Source organism: Callospermophilus lateralis, chromosome X (assembly GCF_048772815.1).
Source record: "Callospermophilus lateralis isolate mCalLat2 chromosome X, mCalLat2.hap1, whole genome shotgun sequence".
Taxonomy (NCBI): Eukaryota; Metazoa; Chordata; class Mammalia; order Rodentia; family Sciuridae; genus Callospermophilus; species Callospermophilus lateralis.
In genome coordinates, this window is record NC_135325.1 from 32554209 (window position 1) to 32575452 (window position 21244).

General features: G+C 36.7%; 2 protein-coding genes across 3 annotated transcripts in view; one reads left to right on the plus strand and one right to left on the minus strand.

Annotated features, from left to right (window-relative positions):
* Positions 1 to 21244, plus strand: part of LOC143639426 (uncharacterized) — an 831269-nt gene that overhangs the window by 174875 nt on the left and 635150 nt on the right.
* Slc9a7 (solute carrier family 9 member A7) overlaps positions 1 to 21244 on the minus strand; it is a 135113-nt gene that overhangs the window by 55147 nt on the left and 58722 nt on the right. For both annotated transcript variants that reach the window (XM_077107578.1, XM_077107577.1), the window contains exons 2-5: positions 14628 to 14827; positions 12155 to 12232; positions 5641 to 5717; positions 2136 to 2248 (exon numbers count right to left, since the gene is read on the minus strand). In XM_077107578.1, coding sequence (XP_076963693.1) covers positions 2136 to 2248; positions 5641 to 5717; positions 12155 to 12232; positions 14628 to 14827 — 468 coding nt within the window. The remainder of the gene's footprint in view (positions 1 to 2135; positions 2249 to 5640; positions 5718 to 12154; positions 12233 to 14627; positions 14828 to 21244) is intronic.

Genomic DNA, 21244 nt, shown 5'->3' on the forward strand with positions numbered 1-21244 from the left:
TAAGGTATTTGTCATAACTTTTGAGGACAAGAGAGGTGAAAGTTTTTTGGAACACTGAAATTCTTTAGAACCACACAATTGTCTAGAGCTGTGTTGTCCAATGTGGTTGTCATTAGCCACATGTGCTTACTTAATTTAACTTAACATTAAATGATATTTAATCAGTTCTTCAGTTGTACTACACTATATTTCAAGTACCCAATAGCAGTATGTGGCAAATGGCTACCATAATGGACTGGGCAGATTTTAGAACATTTCTATCTTTGCAGAAAGACTTATTGGATAACACTGATCTAGAGGACCCTCAAGAAATCTGGTCAAATGGGAAATTCGGAAATCTTAGTATCTTTAAGGTTATTAATGTCCAGAATGTTAGAGGTCATCATATACTTTGAGAAGACTTTTCCATCTTCACTATTTGGACAGGACCAGCTTTTTCTCCATAAATTCTCTCCTGTAGATGTACAGTTGGCCCTCAGTATCTGAGAGGAATTAGTTCTAGGACCTCTACATGCATACCAAAATCTGAGAATGCTCAAGTTCCTTGTATAAAATGGGGTGGTATTTGCACTGAATCTATGCATTTGACTACATACCTCAAATCTTCTCTAGATTTCTAATCCTAATACACTGTAAATGCTATGAAAATAGTTGTTATACTATATTATTTAGAAAATAATGACAAGAAACAGAAGTCTACATGTTCAGTACAAATTAAATTTCAAAAAAATATTTTTAATCTGCAGTTGGTTGACTCCACAGAGATATGGAGGGCAGACTATTCTCACAATAGTTGACTTTAGAGAAAGGAATAGCTTTTAATTACTTGATGCAAATAAATTTAATTATAGGTTCCAATTTGGAAGAGAGATTTTTTAAAAATTGTTTTTTGGGCTGCAGGGGAGGAGGGACATATAATAATTCCAGTTTTAAGAACTGGTTCAACTAAAAAATACAAGATAAGAAACTTATGAATAGGAAATCACATCACAGTGTGGGGCCATGTAGGAGCATTGCACAAAAGGAGTTGATGATTTAAATCATAATAACGGGGCGGTGGGGAGGAGTGGAGGTTCACAAGATTGAGGTTGGGGGAATACGAAAAACAGAAGAATGAAATGGATATAACTTTCCTATTTTCATACATGAATACACCACCAGTATAACACCACATCATGTACAACAAAAAAAAAATGGGAAGTTACACTCCATGTATGTATGTCAAAATACATCCTACTGTCATGTAAAACTAAAAAGAACAAATTTAAAAATTTTTAAAAATCACATTCACTACAGGTACCAATGTATGTTTCCACTAACAAAAGGTATTGCTTAAACCTTCTACCTAAAAGAAGGTAGAAGACAGTTAAGTATAAAAACTATGTCCAAATTTGTCATTCTCAAAACAGGTGGAACAATCCAAGTGTACAGTGACGGATGAATGGATAAGCAAAATATGGTCTGTCCATACAACAGAAAAATTTTCAGCCTTAAAAAGGAAGAAAATCTGTTATATGCTACCATATGGATAAGCCTTGAGGACATTATGCTAAATGAAACAAGAAAGTCACAAAAAGACAAATACTGTATGATTCTACTTACATGAGAGAACTAGAATAGTGAAGTTCATAGGGACAGGAAGTAGAATGATGATTGACAAGGGCTCAAGGCAAGGAGACAAGGGGATTTGTTGCTTAATGGATATAAAGTTTCAACTGTACATGATGAAAAAGTTCTAAAGACTGGTTACCCAAATATGTAAATACACTTAATACTACTGAAATATACACTTAGAAATGATTAAGATGGGGTTGGGAATGTAGCTCAGTGGTAGAGTGCTCTGCTTAGCATGTATGAGGCCCTGGGTTCTATCCCCAGCACCACAGAGAAAAAGAAGAAATAATTGTGGTGGTAAATGTTATATTGCATATATTTCATCACTACAAAAATAATAATAAAAAGGTAAATGCATACTCTTCCTAGAAAGTCTCAGTCTGTTAGGCCTACCTATTATTCCCTTCCTCCACCACTCTGTTAATACTACAGTCTCTCTACTGCAACAAAAGTTAATGACTGTTCCAAAATTAAGGTTAAATAATGGAGTTTCATAATGATAAATCCAAATATACAAATACCTGGGTCAGTGGCAGAGATAATTGCTCCAAAAAACAAACAATCTGTGTAGTAAAACTTATCAGAGAGCTGTCCCACAATCTTCATGAGCTTCACCACACCATACATGAGATTTCTGTAAGAAGGCAAGGTAAACTATGTCAGGAAAAAAAAAACTTACAAAATGTAAATGGATTGGTGCTAAGAATACAATATTTTTTAAAATTTTAATATATATTTTTTAGTTGTATAGGGACACAATAGCTTTATTTTATTTTTATATGGTGCTGAGGATTGAACCAGCACCTCACGCATGCTAGGCGAGCACTGTACCACTGAGCCACAACCCCAGCCCTGCAAGAATACAATATTTTAAGGGAGATTTAGAAAAGCATTAGGTACCTTCAATGGGTAGACATTTACCAGTAACATGGGCAAACAGAATTATGGCAGTAATGGTTTGCAGCTAATGTCATCTTGCTGAAACATCTGACTATTTCATTTTTAAAGCTGTGATTAACAACAACTGTAGCAACTATGAAGCATGGTGGAAAATTAGCAACAAAGTTAAGGCATATTAAGCAACTTGGTAATAAGAGGGGAAAGATAAAGATAGGACCTGGCATAATGTGTAATAAATTGCTACAAAACTCACAGAATTCTAACATAGTGCATTTAAAGTCATAGAAAATGAATGGGTTGAGCTGGACGCAGTGGTGCATGCCTGTAATACCAACAACGTGGGAGGTTGAGGCAGGAAGGGAGCAAGGTCGATGGCAGTCTCAGCAACTTAGTGAGGCTCTGAGCAACTTAGCAAGACCTTGTCTCAAAATAAAAATATAAATAAGACTGTGGGTGTGGCTCAGCAGTAAAGCATCCCTGGGTTCACTCCCCCGAAAAAAAAAAAAAAAAAAAGAAAAAAAAAAAGAATGGGTAGGATATAGTTGGAGAGAAAAAAAAATGGATTGGTCATAAAGATCCAAATGTTCAGCCTATCACTATCCCAGCCTTCTGTGTCAAAGGGGCAAATCCCCCAAATATCCTACTAGACTACATCAGTGTTCCCATCAACATGTATGGCTTCTTGCTCTGTTTGGATTAAGCAGGCCAGCAGCAGCCCTCCTTATGTTGTTCAGAATGTGATGTGGTCCAGCAGGGATCATCAAGTTCAATTTTTCAGCTTGGCTAAAGCATATTTCTTATATGACAGCTTACAAATTGGGAACAGTGAGGAGTACTTAAAAGGCCTAGTATGTGTTACATGTGTGTTTGGAGGGGTAGTAGCAGTGACAACAGCAGCTGCAGGGATTAGGAGTAAAAATAACCATGTAATTAACTCATTGTATGGTACAGACAACTTTCTAATAACAAGATCTATGAAAATAAGGACCATGCCATTGCTTATCTTTGTGTCCTGGATGCCTAGAAAAGTGATTGGCTAAGAAAAGAGCATAATAACTATTTGTAGAACATGATCCTTATGAGAAGAAATAGCCATAACTTAATGCTTCCTAGGGTGTGCCAGGCATAGTTCCAGATACTTACCCACTTCAATTTCAGGTCATAGCAACTCTACGATGCAGATTTGATTTTCCCTTTGTTTTTCATCAAAGGCTTCTTTCATGTACCTTTGAAACATTTCCTTAAACTAGACCTTCCTCTGCATTTCTTCCCACCACAATCTTAGACCTGGGCAGCAGAATTCTCTCAGATACCTTTTCCCCATCTTGCCTCTCACTGTCATTAATGCCAATTAGGTAACCTGTTGGCTCTTCAGTAATTTGTTATCTCTTAAAGAACAAACCCCAAGCCCCTCCTTTTTGATAGAATAAAAGATCCCCCCCTTTATCTCCAGGTTTCCAGCTAATTTTAAAAAATCAAAGTCCTTGCTATATTCAGATTTTCTTAGTTTTTACCTAATGTCCCTTTTCTGCTCTAGGACGCCACCCAGGCTGCCACTTGATATTTAATCATCAGATCTTTTTCTTCTCTTCTTGGATGTGACACAGTTTTTCAGACATTGCTTGTTTTCTGATGACCTTGGCAGTTCTGAGGAATACTAGGCAGATATTTTGTAGAGTGTATTTCAATTGGGATTTACCTGATTTTTTTCATGGTTAATCTAAGTTGATGCATTCTAGGGTAGAAGAGCAGGGTAAAAAAGTGCCTTTATCACAAGCATCAAGTGTACATACATTAATATCACTTATCATCATTGATGTTGACCTTGATCTTCTGACTCAAATATTATCTTCCACATTTTATTCACTTTTTTTTAATTTATTTATTTTTTAATATTTATTTTTTAGTTCTCGGCGGACACAACATCTTTGTTTGTACGTGGTGCTGAGGATCGAACCCGGGCCACACGCATGCCAGGCGAGCGCGCTACCACTTGAGCCACATCCCCAGCCCCTTATTCACTTTTAAAGTTACCCTTTTTCCCTCACCCACACTTAAAGTGAAGTTGGGCTGAGAAATGTAGCTTGAAGGGGATGTATCTACACAAATTATTTGGAATTCAGCATAGATTTGCCTCTTCTCAACCATTTATTTATTCATCCAATCATTTATTTATATCAGTGTGGACTCAGGGATATTTCATATTTTGGTGATAATCTAATACAATGTCATTGATTTTGTTATTCTTCAGCCATAGAGGGGATTGTCCATTATAGGAGCTTTCAAGTTGGCACTTGTATCCCTTTGAGATGCCCTACATCCTTGTGTTTATCTGTTTGGCTTTGAGTACTTCTTTATTTTCAGACATTAAAAGATGCTCCATTTTCATGTATGTCTCCTGTCCTAGCCCTAGACTAAGCCTTTTTTTTATCAGAGAATGATATTAGAAACCAAGATCTGGGAACAGGGCACAATTTTATTTCATTTTAATCAGTTTTAATTTAAATAGTCACACCTGGCTAACAACTACCATACTTGACAGTGTAGGTCTCAATCCTGTCATCAGTCACAAACATCAAAATACTGGACTCTATCATCAGTCATAGTTGTGACAGCTATAAATTTTCAATTAGGGCTTTTCCATTCATGTTTAAGTTGTCAACTTAAAACCTTCTTTAAATGGTTGGCTTCTCATTTGCAAGTTCAGCTGATCTGGTACCAGCCAAAGATTCCAGTGTTTGAGCATATGAAAGACTGCCTGGTTACCTGTGCTATAACAGCATCTAAAGTAAAGACTTAAGAAAAACTTAGTGACTACTAGATTATCCTTAGGATTCTTCATTAAGTCTATAATGTTTTTGGTATTAAAAAACATATTTGTTACAGAAATCTAGTTAACATCTTACAACCAAACATGTATGTACATTGTCTAAATAAATGTAATCACTGTAAACTTCCATGTGACCTGGAATTTTGTTTTTACTTTGGAATGGGAGGGATTTTTTTTTGTTTACAAGTTCATAAAAAAATAAAAACTACTTTAAATTACTGGGCTCTGTGAACCCATATGGATCTCATCTCTTTAGGAGGCATATCACTTTGGTTACATGACAGAGATTCACTTACCCAATAATGAAGCAAGAAACAGCAGTCCCCAAGAAGGCATAGGCCAAAATAGAGCCAAGATTTCTGAAAAAGTGTCTCTAAATAAAAAAAAAAAAATTACATTTTGATGTTTGACAGCAAGTATAAGAAATACATTTAAAAGTCTTTTAAAATGAAACTCCAGGGCTGGGGTTGTGGCTCAGTGGTAGAGTGCTTGCCTCATAGGTATGAGGCACTGGGTTCAATTCTCAGTACTGCATATAAATAAATGAATAAAATAAAGTCCATCAACAACTAAAAACATATTTAAAAAATTTAAAAAAGTGAAACTCTACTTACTCCTTCCATTATTTCAAACAACAACTAAATTCACTCCTGAATAATGCTATTTCGCCTTAAACATCATAGTTTTAAAATATCATCTGCATTGCTAATTGCTGAGCAAGCAAGCAAAGACTTAGTAAAGCTTCAGACAAAACTATTCTAGCTTATTATATTTAGTTAAGAGTATATGCATGTATTTATGCATGTGTGTGCATAAATAGACCAATAATTTTTATAGTTTTAACCTAAATCATTCTGCTTCATGATGCAGCTAGTTTCTTCCAGTTCTGGTGGTACTTTAGATCATCACAGATATATGTATGAAACCAGTAAGTAGGAAAGTACCATCTAAGGAGTTTTCTATTTAATTTAGGATCAGAAAACACAGTCCTAAATATCTATCATGGGACCTGAAGCATATCCTTATATACATTTGAATTGATTTGGGGGGTTTTGGAAAGAGGAACAATAGAGACATAAGTGGAGAAATGAGAACAGACAGCTGCATTTATGATGGGTAAATTTATATAGGAAGAAAACCATAACAATATAAGATCTAACAATTATTCAGAAAGAAGTGGTGAAACTGCAATCTTTAATGCTTCTGCACATTCACTACTTACCATAATACTTACCTTAAAATACACAGACACACACACACACACACACACACATTTGTGTCATTAGGCCCATGGAAAATTCTAATAATGGGAAAATTTATGCCTGTTCTTGAGACTGTCAGCCCTGTTTCTTACTTCTCAAGGCAAAAGCTATTCTCAAATGACAATCAGAACTAAATCCTCCATACACCTTAATCAAACAAAGGCCAGGAACACTTTAATTTTTTTAAAGGCATCATATCCCCAACATGCCAGTTGAGCAATGTTAAGGAAAAGCAGGGCACAAGTAGAATAACCCAACCTACAACACGCAGTCACCATGAAATAGGACAAAGAGCTGTCAGTGTCCTCTGGCCAGTGTCACAGATAGAGAGTCCAAGACTTAGGCTTTGGCCTTCACCAATATTCGGCCCTATCTGAGGCTGCAAAGAAGATGTCAAGGAACATCTAATGTCCCTAAGCCATCTGCTCAGAAGAGAATTATTCAAGGACTTGCCTTGCCAAATGAGGGTGCTTCCTGGACATATTATGAACACATTATGTTTGTCTCTTAAATCATTGTCCCTAATGGTTTTTATGCTTATGCATTCATACACCAGCATTTAAAAAACAGATTTTAAAACAACAACAACTATGAGCCTGCTTCCATTTAAAAACTCCATTAAGGGCTTAAATGAGGAAGTGCTAGGAGTGCATCAAGGACAAGACATGAGACCATGAGAAGTATCCAGGAACAAATTTCAATCCCAGATGTGCTTTCTTGGCAACTCAGCTTTCTTTTGGGTAATCATCTCCAGGATTAGTATGAATATGCATTAGACAAATTCATATTCATGATATTAACCAGAGCACAAAATTAGAAATGCAAATCTACCACCAAAAATACATTCATAATATATTCTAGAAACACACACACACACACACACACACACACACACAAATTATCCATCTCCCATTCATATCTGCTGACATGAACTAAAATTTTACTGTGCCTTGAAGAGATACGCCACTTATTTCTGTAATAGATCTAGTATTTAAATGTGTACTTCACAGTTCTCGAAGTACTTTCACATACATTAGTACATTCAATTCTCATAATGCCCCAGTATGAAATTATTATTTGAACCATCTTATATGAAAGAAACATAAGGCTCAAAGGCCTGACATGAGTTTCCTAAAGTCATATATCCACCAAATCAGAACTCCAAATTGGAGAGCCAGTCCTCAGATCCCAGTTCATTGTGTTCTCACTGCATAAGCTGCTCTGCTACCAAACTCCTCAATTCTGACCACTTCCCTCTGGGGGAGAAAGTACAGGGGGTGTGGAGTGAAATGCTACATCTTTCAACATATTCCTACTGGGCTATAATACAGATAAGATGGTACAGAGTCTCCTCTACTATATACCAAATGGCCAAAAGTGACAAAGGAGATGGTGGCATGCATTGGTAAAGCCTTCAAGAAAGTTTTTGTTAGTAAAAATCCACCTGATTCCCATTAAGCCTTATATTTATACTCCTTCGGAAACCCTACCTTCTCCCATTTCCCACTGATATGTTTTACATAACTTGTACCTGCACCCATGAGAAGGATGGAGAAAGGAAGTGGGGGACGGTGTGTGTGTGTGTGTGTGTGTGTGTACGCGCGCATGTGTGTGCAGTGTTTGGTGGGGGCAGTTCACAAAAAATGAAGGCTTTCATAAATGTGTTCTTTACCATCCAATGCTGTGTAAGAAAACTGTGAGGGGTGGCACAAAAATCAAAGCTAATTCCAATGGTAACCTTTTTCAAGTCAGAAAAAAGCCTTGTCTGCCTGAGGACTATATGTGCATAGGTTAAATGGTCTCCATGTATCCTTTTACAAAGCATCAATTAAATGGTAAAATATTTACTACATATTTAATTGATAATAGGCTTAATCAGAGGTGACAACCATAGCAAAAACCAACTATTTAAGTACCTTTATAAGGACTATTTAAAAAGGAAAGTGACTAATATTTGATAATCCAAAAAACTAGCATGTCAAAAACAACTTCAACTGGGAACTGGCAGAGCCTGTTATTTGTTTTCCTTTTGAGAAAAATAGGGCTGATGAAGAGAAGGTTCTGCAAAAATAAAGTGTTTTTCAACCATCTGAGTGGCTTTCACAACCCATGATTTGGTATCATTTTAAAGTGACTATTATTTTGATTATACATTAAGATTAGTTATTTAAAATACCAAATTATTCATCACCCATTTGATCTGAAGAAGAATTTCCATTTAGGTGAAGAATAACATTATTTATACTCATAATAACCATCTCCTATTCATTAGGTGTCAACAAGTGACATGCAGTTTCAGATGATTTTGGCAACCCCGTAGATGAAGTCAGAAAAATGATACGGTTTGTTTTATTAGACAATTTAAATCCAGAGGCAGTGCAGCACAAAGGAATGACCTTGGGCCCTGGAGTCAGACAGACAGAACATAACCTTGACTCAGTCCCATACCATCTAAGTAACCTCATCTGCACCATTAATCATTCTGAGTTCAGTTTCATCATCAGTGAAATGATGGACACTACATGTGAGTGCACAAATGTGTTTTGGACTGATGTGCAGAAACCCACAGCCTCCTGCTCCTCAAGTACCCATAGTAGAAAGAGGACTTCTGTTCCATTCCTCTCCCGACTCCTTTTTTCCACCCTGAAGGTGATGTAGTAAGGCAGAGTCAATTGACCTACGGAAGGAGAAAATGACTTAACCTTGTTGTGCAAGGTGGAGAATCATTCCTGCTCCTCAAGCCTCCATGCTGTGAGCAAAAGAGGCAGCCTCAGGCAATCTCAGCAATTCTATAATCTCTGCATTTTAGCCTCTCTACCTGTGGTTATGACCAAGCCAGTGGCTAAATGGCATCTGTCTTCAATTCTTGAAATGACTGCAAGGAGATCTGTTATTAACGTCTAAGCTACGTACAACACAGGTTAATCAGAGACTTTAGATAATAAATTGATTTTTAATCATGAGTTAATTCCGTGTGTCTCTTTTCTTTCCCTCACATCCTCTTTCTTCCTTCCTTCCTTTTTTTTTTTTTTTCCGCATGAACACAGGGGCACTTTACCACTGAGCGACAACCCAGCCTCTTTTAAAATTTTCAGACAAGGTCTCACTAAATTGCCCAGGCTGGCCCTTGAACTTTTGATCCTCCTCTCTCAGCCTCCTGAGTACCTGGGATTACAGGCATAAAACACCATGCCTGGCCTTTGTATCTGTTTTCAATCCATTAGAAGCCTGGGGAGAAAGCAATGTGAGCTAACATATAACCACCATCATTTTCTTCCAGTTTCTGTAAGGATTACACAGAATGTATGAAAAACACAAATAAATATGTGCAAAGTTCCTGTCCATAACAGACACTCCATAAACTATAATTATATTTGTATCAATTGGAAATAGTTTAAAAACTGCAAAATGGCTTTGCCAGAAGAACCAGACTGATAGGCAGGCATCCTCTCATAAAATGATTGGGAAGTGGTCCCTCCTCTATTTTCAGAGTTTATGTAGAATTGGCATTATTTTGTCCTTAAATGCTTGCTATAGTTTGCCAATGAAGCCATCTTAGCTTATGGTTTTCAATTATAAACTTATTTTTTTAATTAGCATAGGGTTGTTCAAGTTTTCTATCTCTTCTTGGGTCAGTTTTCATAATTTGTCTTTCAAGGAATTTGTCTATTTCACCTGGCTTGTCAAATTTACTTGCACAAAATTGTTTTTAGTACTTCCTCTTTATCCTTTTCAATTTCTGAAGAGTTTCTAGTAACATCTTCTCTTTCATTGCTAATATAGGTAATTTGTTTCTTTCCTCTTTTTCCCCGCAATAGATCCTAGCATTGTCTAGCTCCTAAAGATGTCGTTCAGTTTTATTGTCAGTCAATATCTCCCTTTTCTCGACTCACTGAAACAAGAACTGAAATAACTACCATGGCTTAAGTTATCTCAGGGAGGCCTTTTGGGGGTTCATTTTCCACACAATATTCCATCAAAGGAAGAGGGAAAGAGCCACCCACACTTTTAGTATCTTAAATAACCTGAGGCTTAGGTCTAATATTGATATCAAACACAATAACCCTCAATAATAATGATTCTATGTTCTTTAAAATTTTTTATTTTAGTAGCCAGTGTGGTGGTGTATGCCTGTAATCCCAACAACTCTGAAGCAGGTGGCTGAGGCAGAAGGATCTCAAGTTTGAAACCAGCCTGCAACTTGGTGAGACCCAAAATCAAAGTAAAAAAAAAAAGCAGGGCTGAGGATGTATGTCAGTGGTACAGAACCTCTGGGTTCCATCCCTAGTGCAGAAAAAAATTAGAAAAATTATAGATTCACTGAAGTTGCAAAGACAGTACAGATATGTCCCCTGTATTCTTCACCCAGTTTCCTCCACCGGTTATATCTTATATAATTACAGGCAAATGTGAAAACACAGAAAACGACATGGGTACAGTGCATGTGCATAGTTCAATGTCATTTTATCACATGTGCAGATCTGCACAACTACTAGCACAATCAAGATACAATACTTGACTGAAGACGTAGCTCAGTGGTAGAGTGATTCCCTAGTATGCATGAGGTCCTGGGATTGATCCCTGGCACCACAAAAAAAAGACATTGTTTAAGATACAGAATTATGGGATTGGAGTTGTGGCTCAATGGTAGAGAGCTTGCCTAGCATGTATGAGGCACGGGGTTCGATTCTCAGCACCACATACAAATAAAATGAATAAAATAAAGGTCCATCAACATCTAAAAATATTTTTTAAAAGATACAGAATTATTCCATCATCACAAAGCTGTCCCTTATGGTATCCTTTTATACTCACCCAACCCTGACCCTCCCACCATCCCTAATATGTGGCAACCACTAATTTTTCTCCAATCCTATAATTTTGTCATTTCTAGAATGCTATATAAATAAAATCATTGAGTATGTAATCTTTTCAGGCTGATCTTAATAATGATTTCTTGGTCCACCCAAAATGATCAAAAAAACTATTGATACTGATACATAGTACCAATATCACAGTATCAATACTGATACCCAGTGATACTGATACTGATACACTGGGTATCAGTATTAATTGTTTGTTTGATCTTATTGCTGAGTACTGTTCCATTGTATAGATGCACCACAGTTTGTTCAGCTATTCCGCTACTTAGAACATTTTGGTTATTTCCAGTTTTTTGTCTATTATAAATAAGGTAGTATGAACAGTCAGGTACAGGTTTTGTGTAAATATAAGTTTTCCTTTCTCTGAGATAAACCCTAAGCAATGGAATTGCTGGGTCTTATGGCAAATTCAACTTTAGTTTTATAGGTAACTCCTACTTTGTTTTCCAGAATAGCTGCACCAAGTTACTTTCATACTGGAAGTATAGAAAAGTTCTAGATTTTGAAACAGAAATGAATCACTGATCATGAGTCACCTAGAGTCTCTGAGTGGGTACAGAAGACAGTAATAAGGAATCTGAGAGAAGGGAAAAACTGGAAAACTATGCAGGTAAATTAACACAGAGATTCATATGCCTTAAAACATTAGTAGCAAACCTTCTTACCTTCTTTAAACTGTACCCAGCATGAAAAATAATTGGAGGCAGCAGAATGTTGAAAAATACCTCTGGATCAAATGTTACCTAAAAGTTTAAAAAGAAAAAAAAGTCCATCTTTAGTTTAATGCCAACTAGTGCTATATTATTTGCTCAATATTGAAGTCACGACTGAATTTGAACATTTGGTGTAAATAACATCAGTGTGACAAATCTTGGACTAATCCCAGAAGAAAAATCATGTCTTCCTTGTGGACTGGCATATTCTCCCCACAGCACTTCTGACGTATGATCTTCGTGTGTTTTTTTTTAACATTTTTTTTTTATTTTTTAGTTTTTGGCGGACACAACATCTTTGTTTGTATGTGGTGCTGAGGATCGAACCCAGGCCGCAAGCATGCCAGGTGAGCGCGCTACCGCTTGAGCCACATCCCCAGCCCCTCTCCGTGTATTGTTTTAAGACGTGTTAAGACATAACGGTTCAATTCAATGTTGAGAACTCACAGAGAGCTGTAGGCCAATGTTTTTCCACAATAAATGAAAACATCTTGATTTTTATCATCTTTATTATGTCTTAACTGCATTAAAAATATTGTCATGATTATTAACTCTCTGGATCTTCTCATGTAATCCTTTATAGATATAATTCTACTGAATTTAAGTCTCTTTTGAGTGACCAGCCTTCTGTAATACTTGATGTGGCCTAGATCAAAGTCATTAGTGAGTTTAGTAGCTTCCTGAATATCAACATAAATTCAGTAACTCCAATGGGATGAAACTACCTGTAAGGCTTATTTAAGGAAATCACTCTGAAACTTCTAGTCAGCAATGTCTTAACCACATACCAAAAAGAATTTAATATCCTATAAACACACTAACCTTTTTAAAGAATTTGTTCATGTGGGTGGATTAATCAGCTTTTATTATAATTAATTATTTTAAATCTTCATTCTAATTATTAAAAATTAGCTTTTTTCTTTAGAAACTGGAGATGTTAATCAGCCTAATTAAAACAAGAGTGATTCTTGCAAGTTATATTTTATTCTATCTTCTTGCTAAAGATAAGAATAATTTACAAAAGAGGGAATGTCAGAGTGAGGGTGAATCTTGGGCAGTACCTACCCAATGAGGAACCTGGACCCATGAATAGTCAGACTTGATGGATATCAAAAAAAAAAAAAAACAAATAATGTACCCACAAGCACAAGGGTTTTCTTATCACAGTTCAATGTTTTTCACACCAACCTCATTGCCTTAATATGCCTGTTCTCCCCTCAACTAGCAATAATCATCTCTACCTTGTTTGTTTTCCCACCTTTGCTCTGGTAGCAGAATTTCAAAAAGAAGAGATTTGAATAAATGTTTTTAAGATAAAAAGAGCAGAAGTCAGCTTCATCTTCTATCACAACCTAAAAGGTGAAAATAAGTGGATATCATTTCCCTGTTTTCCCCTATTCTATGCAATCCAATATGAAGGATTCACGCCATCATTTCAAAACAGTGATTAGCATGGTATATACACTGGAATGCCATTCGGTTGCATCTAGTTTCACAATGTTAATGGAAATTCCATGCTTTATTATGAAATGAGAGCAAAGAGCACAACAGTACTGCCATTAGGGACAGAGAGAAGATGGTCATAATTAATATTCCAGATAGAGAATAATTTGCTCTAAGGAACAGTATATTTGAAGAACAATAATTTAATTTTTGGAGCACACCTGTGTATAATGCAGCTCATTATACACATTAGCTTTTTCTACATTAAAAGTGGCTTTCCACAACCTGGATTCCCCTGACCTGCTATACAGAAGTCCACCTAATGATAAGCCCTGGTCTCTAAGGTAATGGAATATGTGTCAATAAGTATAAATCACACTTATCTTTGAAATCACCCACATGAAAAGACACAATATTTTTTCCTGTGAAATATTTTTATTACTCTGATATCAAAGGAAAAAATGCTTGGACTCAAATTCTAAGACAACAAGCTCTTCTTCTTTCCTTAAAGATTCTTTGGGCCTTTGGCATCAGTCATCAATGAGAGTAAGCCCTCAAATATTTGTAGACTATGGGAAAAGAACCACAAAAAAACTAAGAATCACATTTCTGAATTCTGAATAAATAAGTTTAAAGTGAAATCAATGTTATTTTAAGAAAGAAACAATCTCATCTCTAAACCACAAGGATAAGAAAAAATAGTAAGGAAGAAATAGCAGTTGGAGAAAATAAATGTGAATATACAAACTCACTGCATAATCAGGGGCCCACATCTACAACAGATCCTAACAAGCCCAGGAGGTCATACATAAATCTGAAAGGTATGAGTAAAATAAGGTTCTTATCTTCTCGTAATGGCCCAAAAGCCTCCTGGCAAAACTGAGAACCAGGAATGTTGATATTCCAGGAGTTTGGAAGGATTTCCACAAGGTCAAGATGGAGCCAAGGAATCAACAACCATGTTAACCATATGCCAGCTCACCTTCCGCAGCATGTCATTCTGTTCTACACTGTTGATCTTGCCAGGGCTGATTTCTCCTTTCAGAGTGTATTCAAAGAACTTCCCACTGACATTCACTAATAAGGTGCTGAAGGCCCTGTCTTCCTGAGTACAGCTGAGTGACTTGTCACGGCCACTGGTGGCAGGGGTGCCATATCTCAGGATCACCCCGACGATGAGTCCTGAAATAGAGTGAGGAAAAAAAATCCATCAGGCCTGAGGAAGTATATGAAGAGCATGGCCATAATGCTACCACCAATTTTCAACAAGTAAAAAACACAAAGGAAATCTTAGAAATCAGGTCTAAGGTGTGAATTTTAGGAGTAACTAAATGCATCGTCCTTCAGAAGTGGTTAAGCATCATCTGTTCTGGTCCAATTCAAGTCCCTCAGCCACCAGAAGGACAAGGTAGAATGATACCTTTGGTGGTTATTATGGCACTCTGAACAGTGTGCATACTGGGTCATGTCTCATTTCTAAGGCTTATGGTGGAGGAGGATGGGATGATAAGTAGTCAAGTTTTTTTCTGCCCAGGACAGCACAAGACAGAATTGCTGAGCCCTTGATTTTTCCCAGAAGCATCCCTCAAGCCAGTCCTGCTGCCATCTGCCAGCAAGAACCAGGCTGCTGGAATTTCCAGTTGCTATAAATGCAGCTTACTTTGCCACACACCAGAGGAAAGCAGGGGTGAAGGCTTTTGATTAGGTCATTTCAAACACTAGAAATCATGGAGAAAGTAATTACACCCCTTGGGAAGCTAAATGCTGCAGTATAAATTTGAGCAGTCATGATTCAGGGGCTGGAGAGCTGGCTTATTGGGACTGTGGCTATGACACAGCTAAGATAATCAGCTGCAAGTCTTTAAGCCTCATTCCCTTAAGGGCTTTCTCACTAGGAAAAATAAAAACAGCAAAATCATGTATAAGCATTCAATTCTATGAATAAGGGAGGAGTGCTGCTCCCCTGGTCCTACACATGAGTCAAACAGACCCAAGCAAAAATGATTAAAATGTCGGGGGAGGGGGACCCAAAAAACCATAAAAAACTCTTAGACACTTTGCTATAATTTTCTCTTAGGAGGGAAATTTCAGACTTCTAAATTCAGTTCTTCGGCTAACAATATTAAAATACATAATGGTAAAAATGATCTCTCATATCATTTGCTATTAATGGAGAAAGTTATATCAGAAAAAGAAAGAACAATGTTTACTATGTTCTATGGGTAATAGTTTCGATCTTGAGCGTCTCCCAAAGGCCTATTTGTTAAAGGATTAGTCCTCAGCTTGGTGGAAACCTTCAAGAGGTGAGGCATGATGGGAGGTCTTACACCACTGAAGGTGTGTCCTTGAGGCAAATAACGAGACCCCAAAACTTTCTTTTTTTTTTTTTTTGACCCCAAAACTTTCATCTTCCTTTTTTCAATTCCCAGTCACAAGGTGAATGGGTTGTTCCACCACACATTCCCACCAAGAGGTGCTGCCACAGACCCAAGCAACAGGGCAGGTCATGGACTGTAACTTCCAAAACTGAGATAAAATAAACCTTTCCTTTTCTTAATTATTGCAGGCATTTTGTTACAGAAACTGAAAACTAATACACTATGTATAATGTTCTATCATATCTATTATCAGCAAGACAAATATAGACTTAGGAGACATTGTTGAATAGCAAATCATTTATAAAATCTAGAGAAATACACGCAGTCCTTTAAACCAAAATGTTTCTGTATTGCATTATTATTATTAAAGACTTTTATTAACAGATGCTTGTAATTTGTTGCTTTTTGTGAAAAAAAAAAAACAGTCTTGAAAGTTTTATTCCAGACTCAAAATGAGGTTCTTAATAATCTCAACCTGAGCAGATAAACAATTTATTTTTTATTGGTTTTATTTTTTTAAATACATGACAGTGGAATGCATCACAATTCTTATTATACATATAGAACAATTTTTCATGTCTCTTTATATAAAGTATGTTCACACCAATCCATGTCTTCATACATGTACTTAGGATAATGATATCCATTATATTACTCCATCATTGCTAACCCCCTGCCCCCTCCCTTCCTCTCCCACCCTTTTGTGCTATCTAGAGTTCATCAATTCCTCCCATGTTCCCCCTCCCTACCCCAATATGAATCAGTCACCTTATATCAGAGAAAACATTTGCCATTTGTTTTTATGGGATTGGCTAACTTCACTCTGCATTATCTTCTCCAACTGCATCCATTTACCTGAAAATGCATGATTTTATTCTCTTTTATTTAAAATATTTAAAGTATATGAGGGGAAAAAATTAAAAAATAGACTTGAAGAAAACATGTTTGACATTACGAAAAAGACATTTCTCTAGGGGAAAAATAATAAAAATCCCACAATATAGATTGTTGCAGTTATCTGATAACTGGGCAAAGGACAAGCTCTTAAGGTCTTCAATTCCAATCTTCTGCTCAGATGGTATTGCCAGAATGTACATTCATTTCTTCCTGGTAGATGACAGACAAAATGAGGGCAGGATGGTCAGCCAGGATTTACTCAGCCTTGCTCTGCTCAGTCTCAGAAGTGCACTTCCCAGCTGGCACTCTCCTCGCCATCTTGTGATTGAGGACATTTTGGATTTCTGTGCTGGTAACAGAAGTTGTGGGTGCCTACACTGAAGTGGCTGCTGGCCTCAAGTCTCCTTTCCTTGATATTTCTGCTCCTTTTAATTGTTGCCCTAGACAAGGAGGGCCCCTGTAGATTGTGGGCCATAATTATATTGATTGGTCCAACATATTGCCAATATTTCATGCATTCACCTGTTCTCTATCACTTCTCCCTGCACAGGAGGATGGGAACACTCTGGCCAACATCCATTGGGGTCTCTTTACAAAGCAAGAGAGGTGGCACATTGCTTGTGCCTTGATGTCCAGTGGCACTCTATAATGCTGCCTTTTTCCCCACTCTCATTATTCTGGTCATTCTGCTAGTAACAGTGCAGAAGGCCATTATGATGCAGATAACATCTGCAGTGATTACAGTGTGCTGCATATTTACTGCCTAGCACTGGAACTCCACCAGGGCCTGCAATCTTTGCTGCCTATGCTCCCTTTTCTCCTTCTACAACATCAAACTCCAGATTCTCTATCCTCTATACTATGGAGGTGCTACTTGGGGGTGATTCTTCTTTGTGGCAATCTATTGTAGAAATACATCAAGTTTGTTGCCATTCCTGTGTGTGGAACCATACCTGTTTCTCATATTGAATCATTTTACTGTTCCTAAACTTTCACTGCAATGACCTTCCTGTCTCCTATGGGCTGCCATTCCCTCTGAGCATGGTGCCACACTGAGTATCTCAGCCTTGATCCTCATGATTGAGGATTTGATGATGACTGAGGCCAGCTGTGACAATGGTGCCTCCTCCTGAAGCTGCTGGTGGCAATGGTGATGGTCACAGTTCTCTGGGCTTCCCTCTCCAATCCAGATGAAACTTTGCAGTGCTTTTTGTTTTTTTATTTAATTCCCTGGTTAGGCAGTTATTTTCTGATGAAGTTTTACATGAAAAAAGGAATTCCATGGCCCTTCAACTCTCATCATAATACAGGATGATTTGTAAAGCTTGCAGAAGGCTACCTGTAACATGATTTAACTTAAATGTCTTCATCAGTAAACCAAAATAAGTCATTTAAAAATGTATCTTTCTCCCAAGTCAAAACCTGCTTCATGGAACCTACTGTTACTTGACTTTACTAACTTGATTTATTAGCAGAGTTAATGGAAAGACTAAACCATATGGTCCTTACAATAAATACTACTCTAACAAATGAGAAGGTTTATGCTTGCAGACAGGTTCATCCATTATAGGAAAAGCTCTTAAAACCTCTCCTAGTAATCATCACTATCATATCTAGAATCATTATCAGATGATGAATATTGTTATTTAAAGTTATAAAACCTTTCCCTCTCTACCTAATGCATCCCATATTAAAGATGGAAGACACTGAAAGTAATGATGCTGCCCCTTTGTAGTTAAAACATAGCAACACAAAATGTCACAGCAAAATTTCAAGGTAACACCATTTGGACAGTTTTGATCAAAAATATACCAAGCCACAGGGCACACCACTAACTCAAGGTACAGTTTTAATAACTCCCCAAATATTTTAGATTCATACTTGTTATCACTGTATTCCATGGCATGATACTGAATTCACATTTAGTGTTTTCCACTTAAAGAATACTGTAGAGGGATATTTTGGTGAGAAATGATAAAGACTAGGAGTAAGTGAATAGCATATTTCCTCTGCTGGATCTGAAGACATCCCTGACAGGAACTGTAAATAGATCATAACTACAAGGACTTAAGTCATGCATGAGTTTTTTTTAGCTCCATATTCATATATATATATATATATATATATATATATATATATATATATATATATATATATACACATACATACATACATACACACACAAAAAAAAAATGAACCACAGAAGTACTGATTTAGGGGCTTGGGTTGTAGCTCAGTGGTAGAGCACTTGCTTAGCATGTGTGAGGCACTAGGTTTGATTCTCAGCACCACATGTAAATAAATTTTTAAAAAAGGTTCATCAACAACTATAAGAATATTTAGAAGGAAATACTGATTTGACTGCATCCTACAGCAGAGTCCCAGATTACAAAGAGAAGTAACTTATGGTGTATGTGGGCCAGAGAAAAATAGCACAGAAGATGTCCCTGATAAAGACAGAATCACTATTTTTAAAAGTAAATGACTAATATCAGAAAATAATCTAGTTTGGGACTTTTTTTTTTTACAGAAAACAAATATGAATGAAATTCCTTTGATATTTTATGTGGCTAAAAAATAAAATAATAAACTCAAAGATGCAGAAGGTGAGGACTATTTCAATAAATGGGTATGAAAAATGCATTTCACAACTGTATTATCACATTCCACCAATGGTGTATAATTTCCAAGTTTTTCAATTTTTAAAGACATAACCAAACAGAAGAAAAAACTATATATACTTTATATATGTGCCTATCCAAAAATGAGTAGTATTAGGAAGGAATATAATCATAAGCCAAGTATGGCTCAAAAAAATCTCAGAGGGTCATTAAAGAAACTAGGCCAGGTTAGTCTGGTGCCAGTTTTCCTTTTGTGACTGAGATTGTTAGGAGTGCAACTGAACAAGTGGACGTGGAGTAAGGTGTAATTTTAGACAGTCATCCACCAGCTGCAATATGTGCATATCTCTATTAATAAGCCTTTGTTAAAAAGAAGGGGAACAGGTGCATGGATGTGCTGTTCTCTTCTAGTGAGAACTCACCTTCTCTTATATAAGCTACTAAGGATAGATGATCACTTTGGTCACCACTTTAGGGTTGTTTAGAATATAATACAGATTGTTCTGAGTTCCAAAGTTTCATTTGAAATGAGAAAAGAAAGCATCCCATTTTGCATCCAGTTACAAAGTGTTTGAAGACAGTGATAATTACAGATCCAAAATGCTTGGGGTCAATAGTGTTTCAAATTTCAGAGTTGTTTTTGAGAGTTTGGGGTTGGTGTTTTTTTTTTTTGGGGGGGGGGATTTGGAATATTTGCATGGCCTTTAAGAGTTGAGCATCCCTAATCTGGAAATCCAAAATCTGAAATGCTCCAAAATCCAAAACCTTTTGAACATTATGCTGGCATGCAAAAAAGTCTCAGATTTTTGGAACACTTCAGATTTTGAGATTAGGGGTTATGTTAGTTTTGCATTGCTGTGATCAAATACCTGACAAGAACAATTTAGAAGAAGAAAAGTTTATATGGGCTCACAGCTTCAGAGGTCCCATCCAAGGTCAGCTGACGTCATTGCTCTGGGCCCAAAGTAAAGCAGAACATCATGGTGGAAGGGAGTAGCAGAGGAAAACTGCTCAGGTCAGAGCAGCCAGGAAGCAGAGAGACTGAGATGAGGAGTCCTGGACAAGACATGTAATTCCTAAGGGCACACCCCCAGTGGTCACCCCAGTGACCTACTTCCTCCAGCCATGCCCCAATCTATAGTTACTATCCAGCAATCCATTCCAATGATTAGAGTATGCTTTCATAATCTAATCATTTTACCTCTGAATATTCCTTCATTACATCAAACATAAGGTTTTGGGGGGATACCTCATATCCAAACCATAACAAGATGATCAAACTGTATTTCTTTTTTTATTTAGTTATTTTTTATTATTTTTAAAAATTTATATGACAGTGGAATGCTTTACAATTCTTATTACAAGTATACAGCACAATTTTTCATATCTCTGGTTGTATACAAAGTATGTTCACACCAATTCGTGTCTTCATACATGTACTTTGGATAATGATGACCATCACATTCCACCATCATTGCTAACCCATCCCCCTTTCCTTCCCCTCCCACTGTATTTCTTTTGTTGCTGCTGTTAATTTGTTAATTGTACTGAAATGTTTCAATAGAAATAAAAGAAACAAAGGAACAAATAGTTATTAGAAAAATAAATACAAATCTCCAATAATTATGTAAAAAGATACACATCATTGACAAAGAAATATAAATCGAAACTAAAGAGGCTATTTCACTTACTAGATTGGCAAA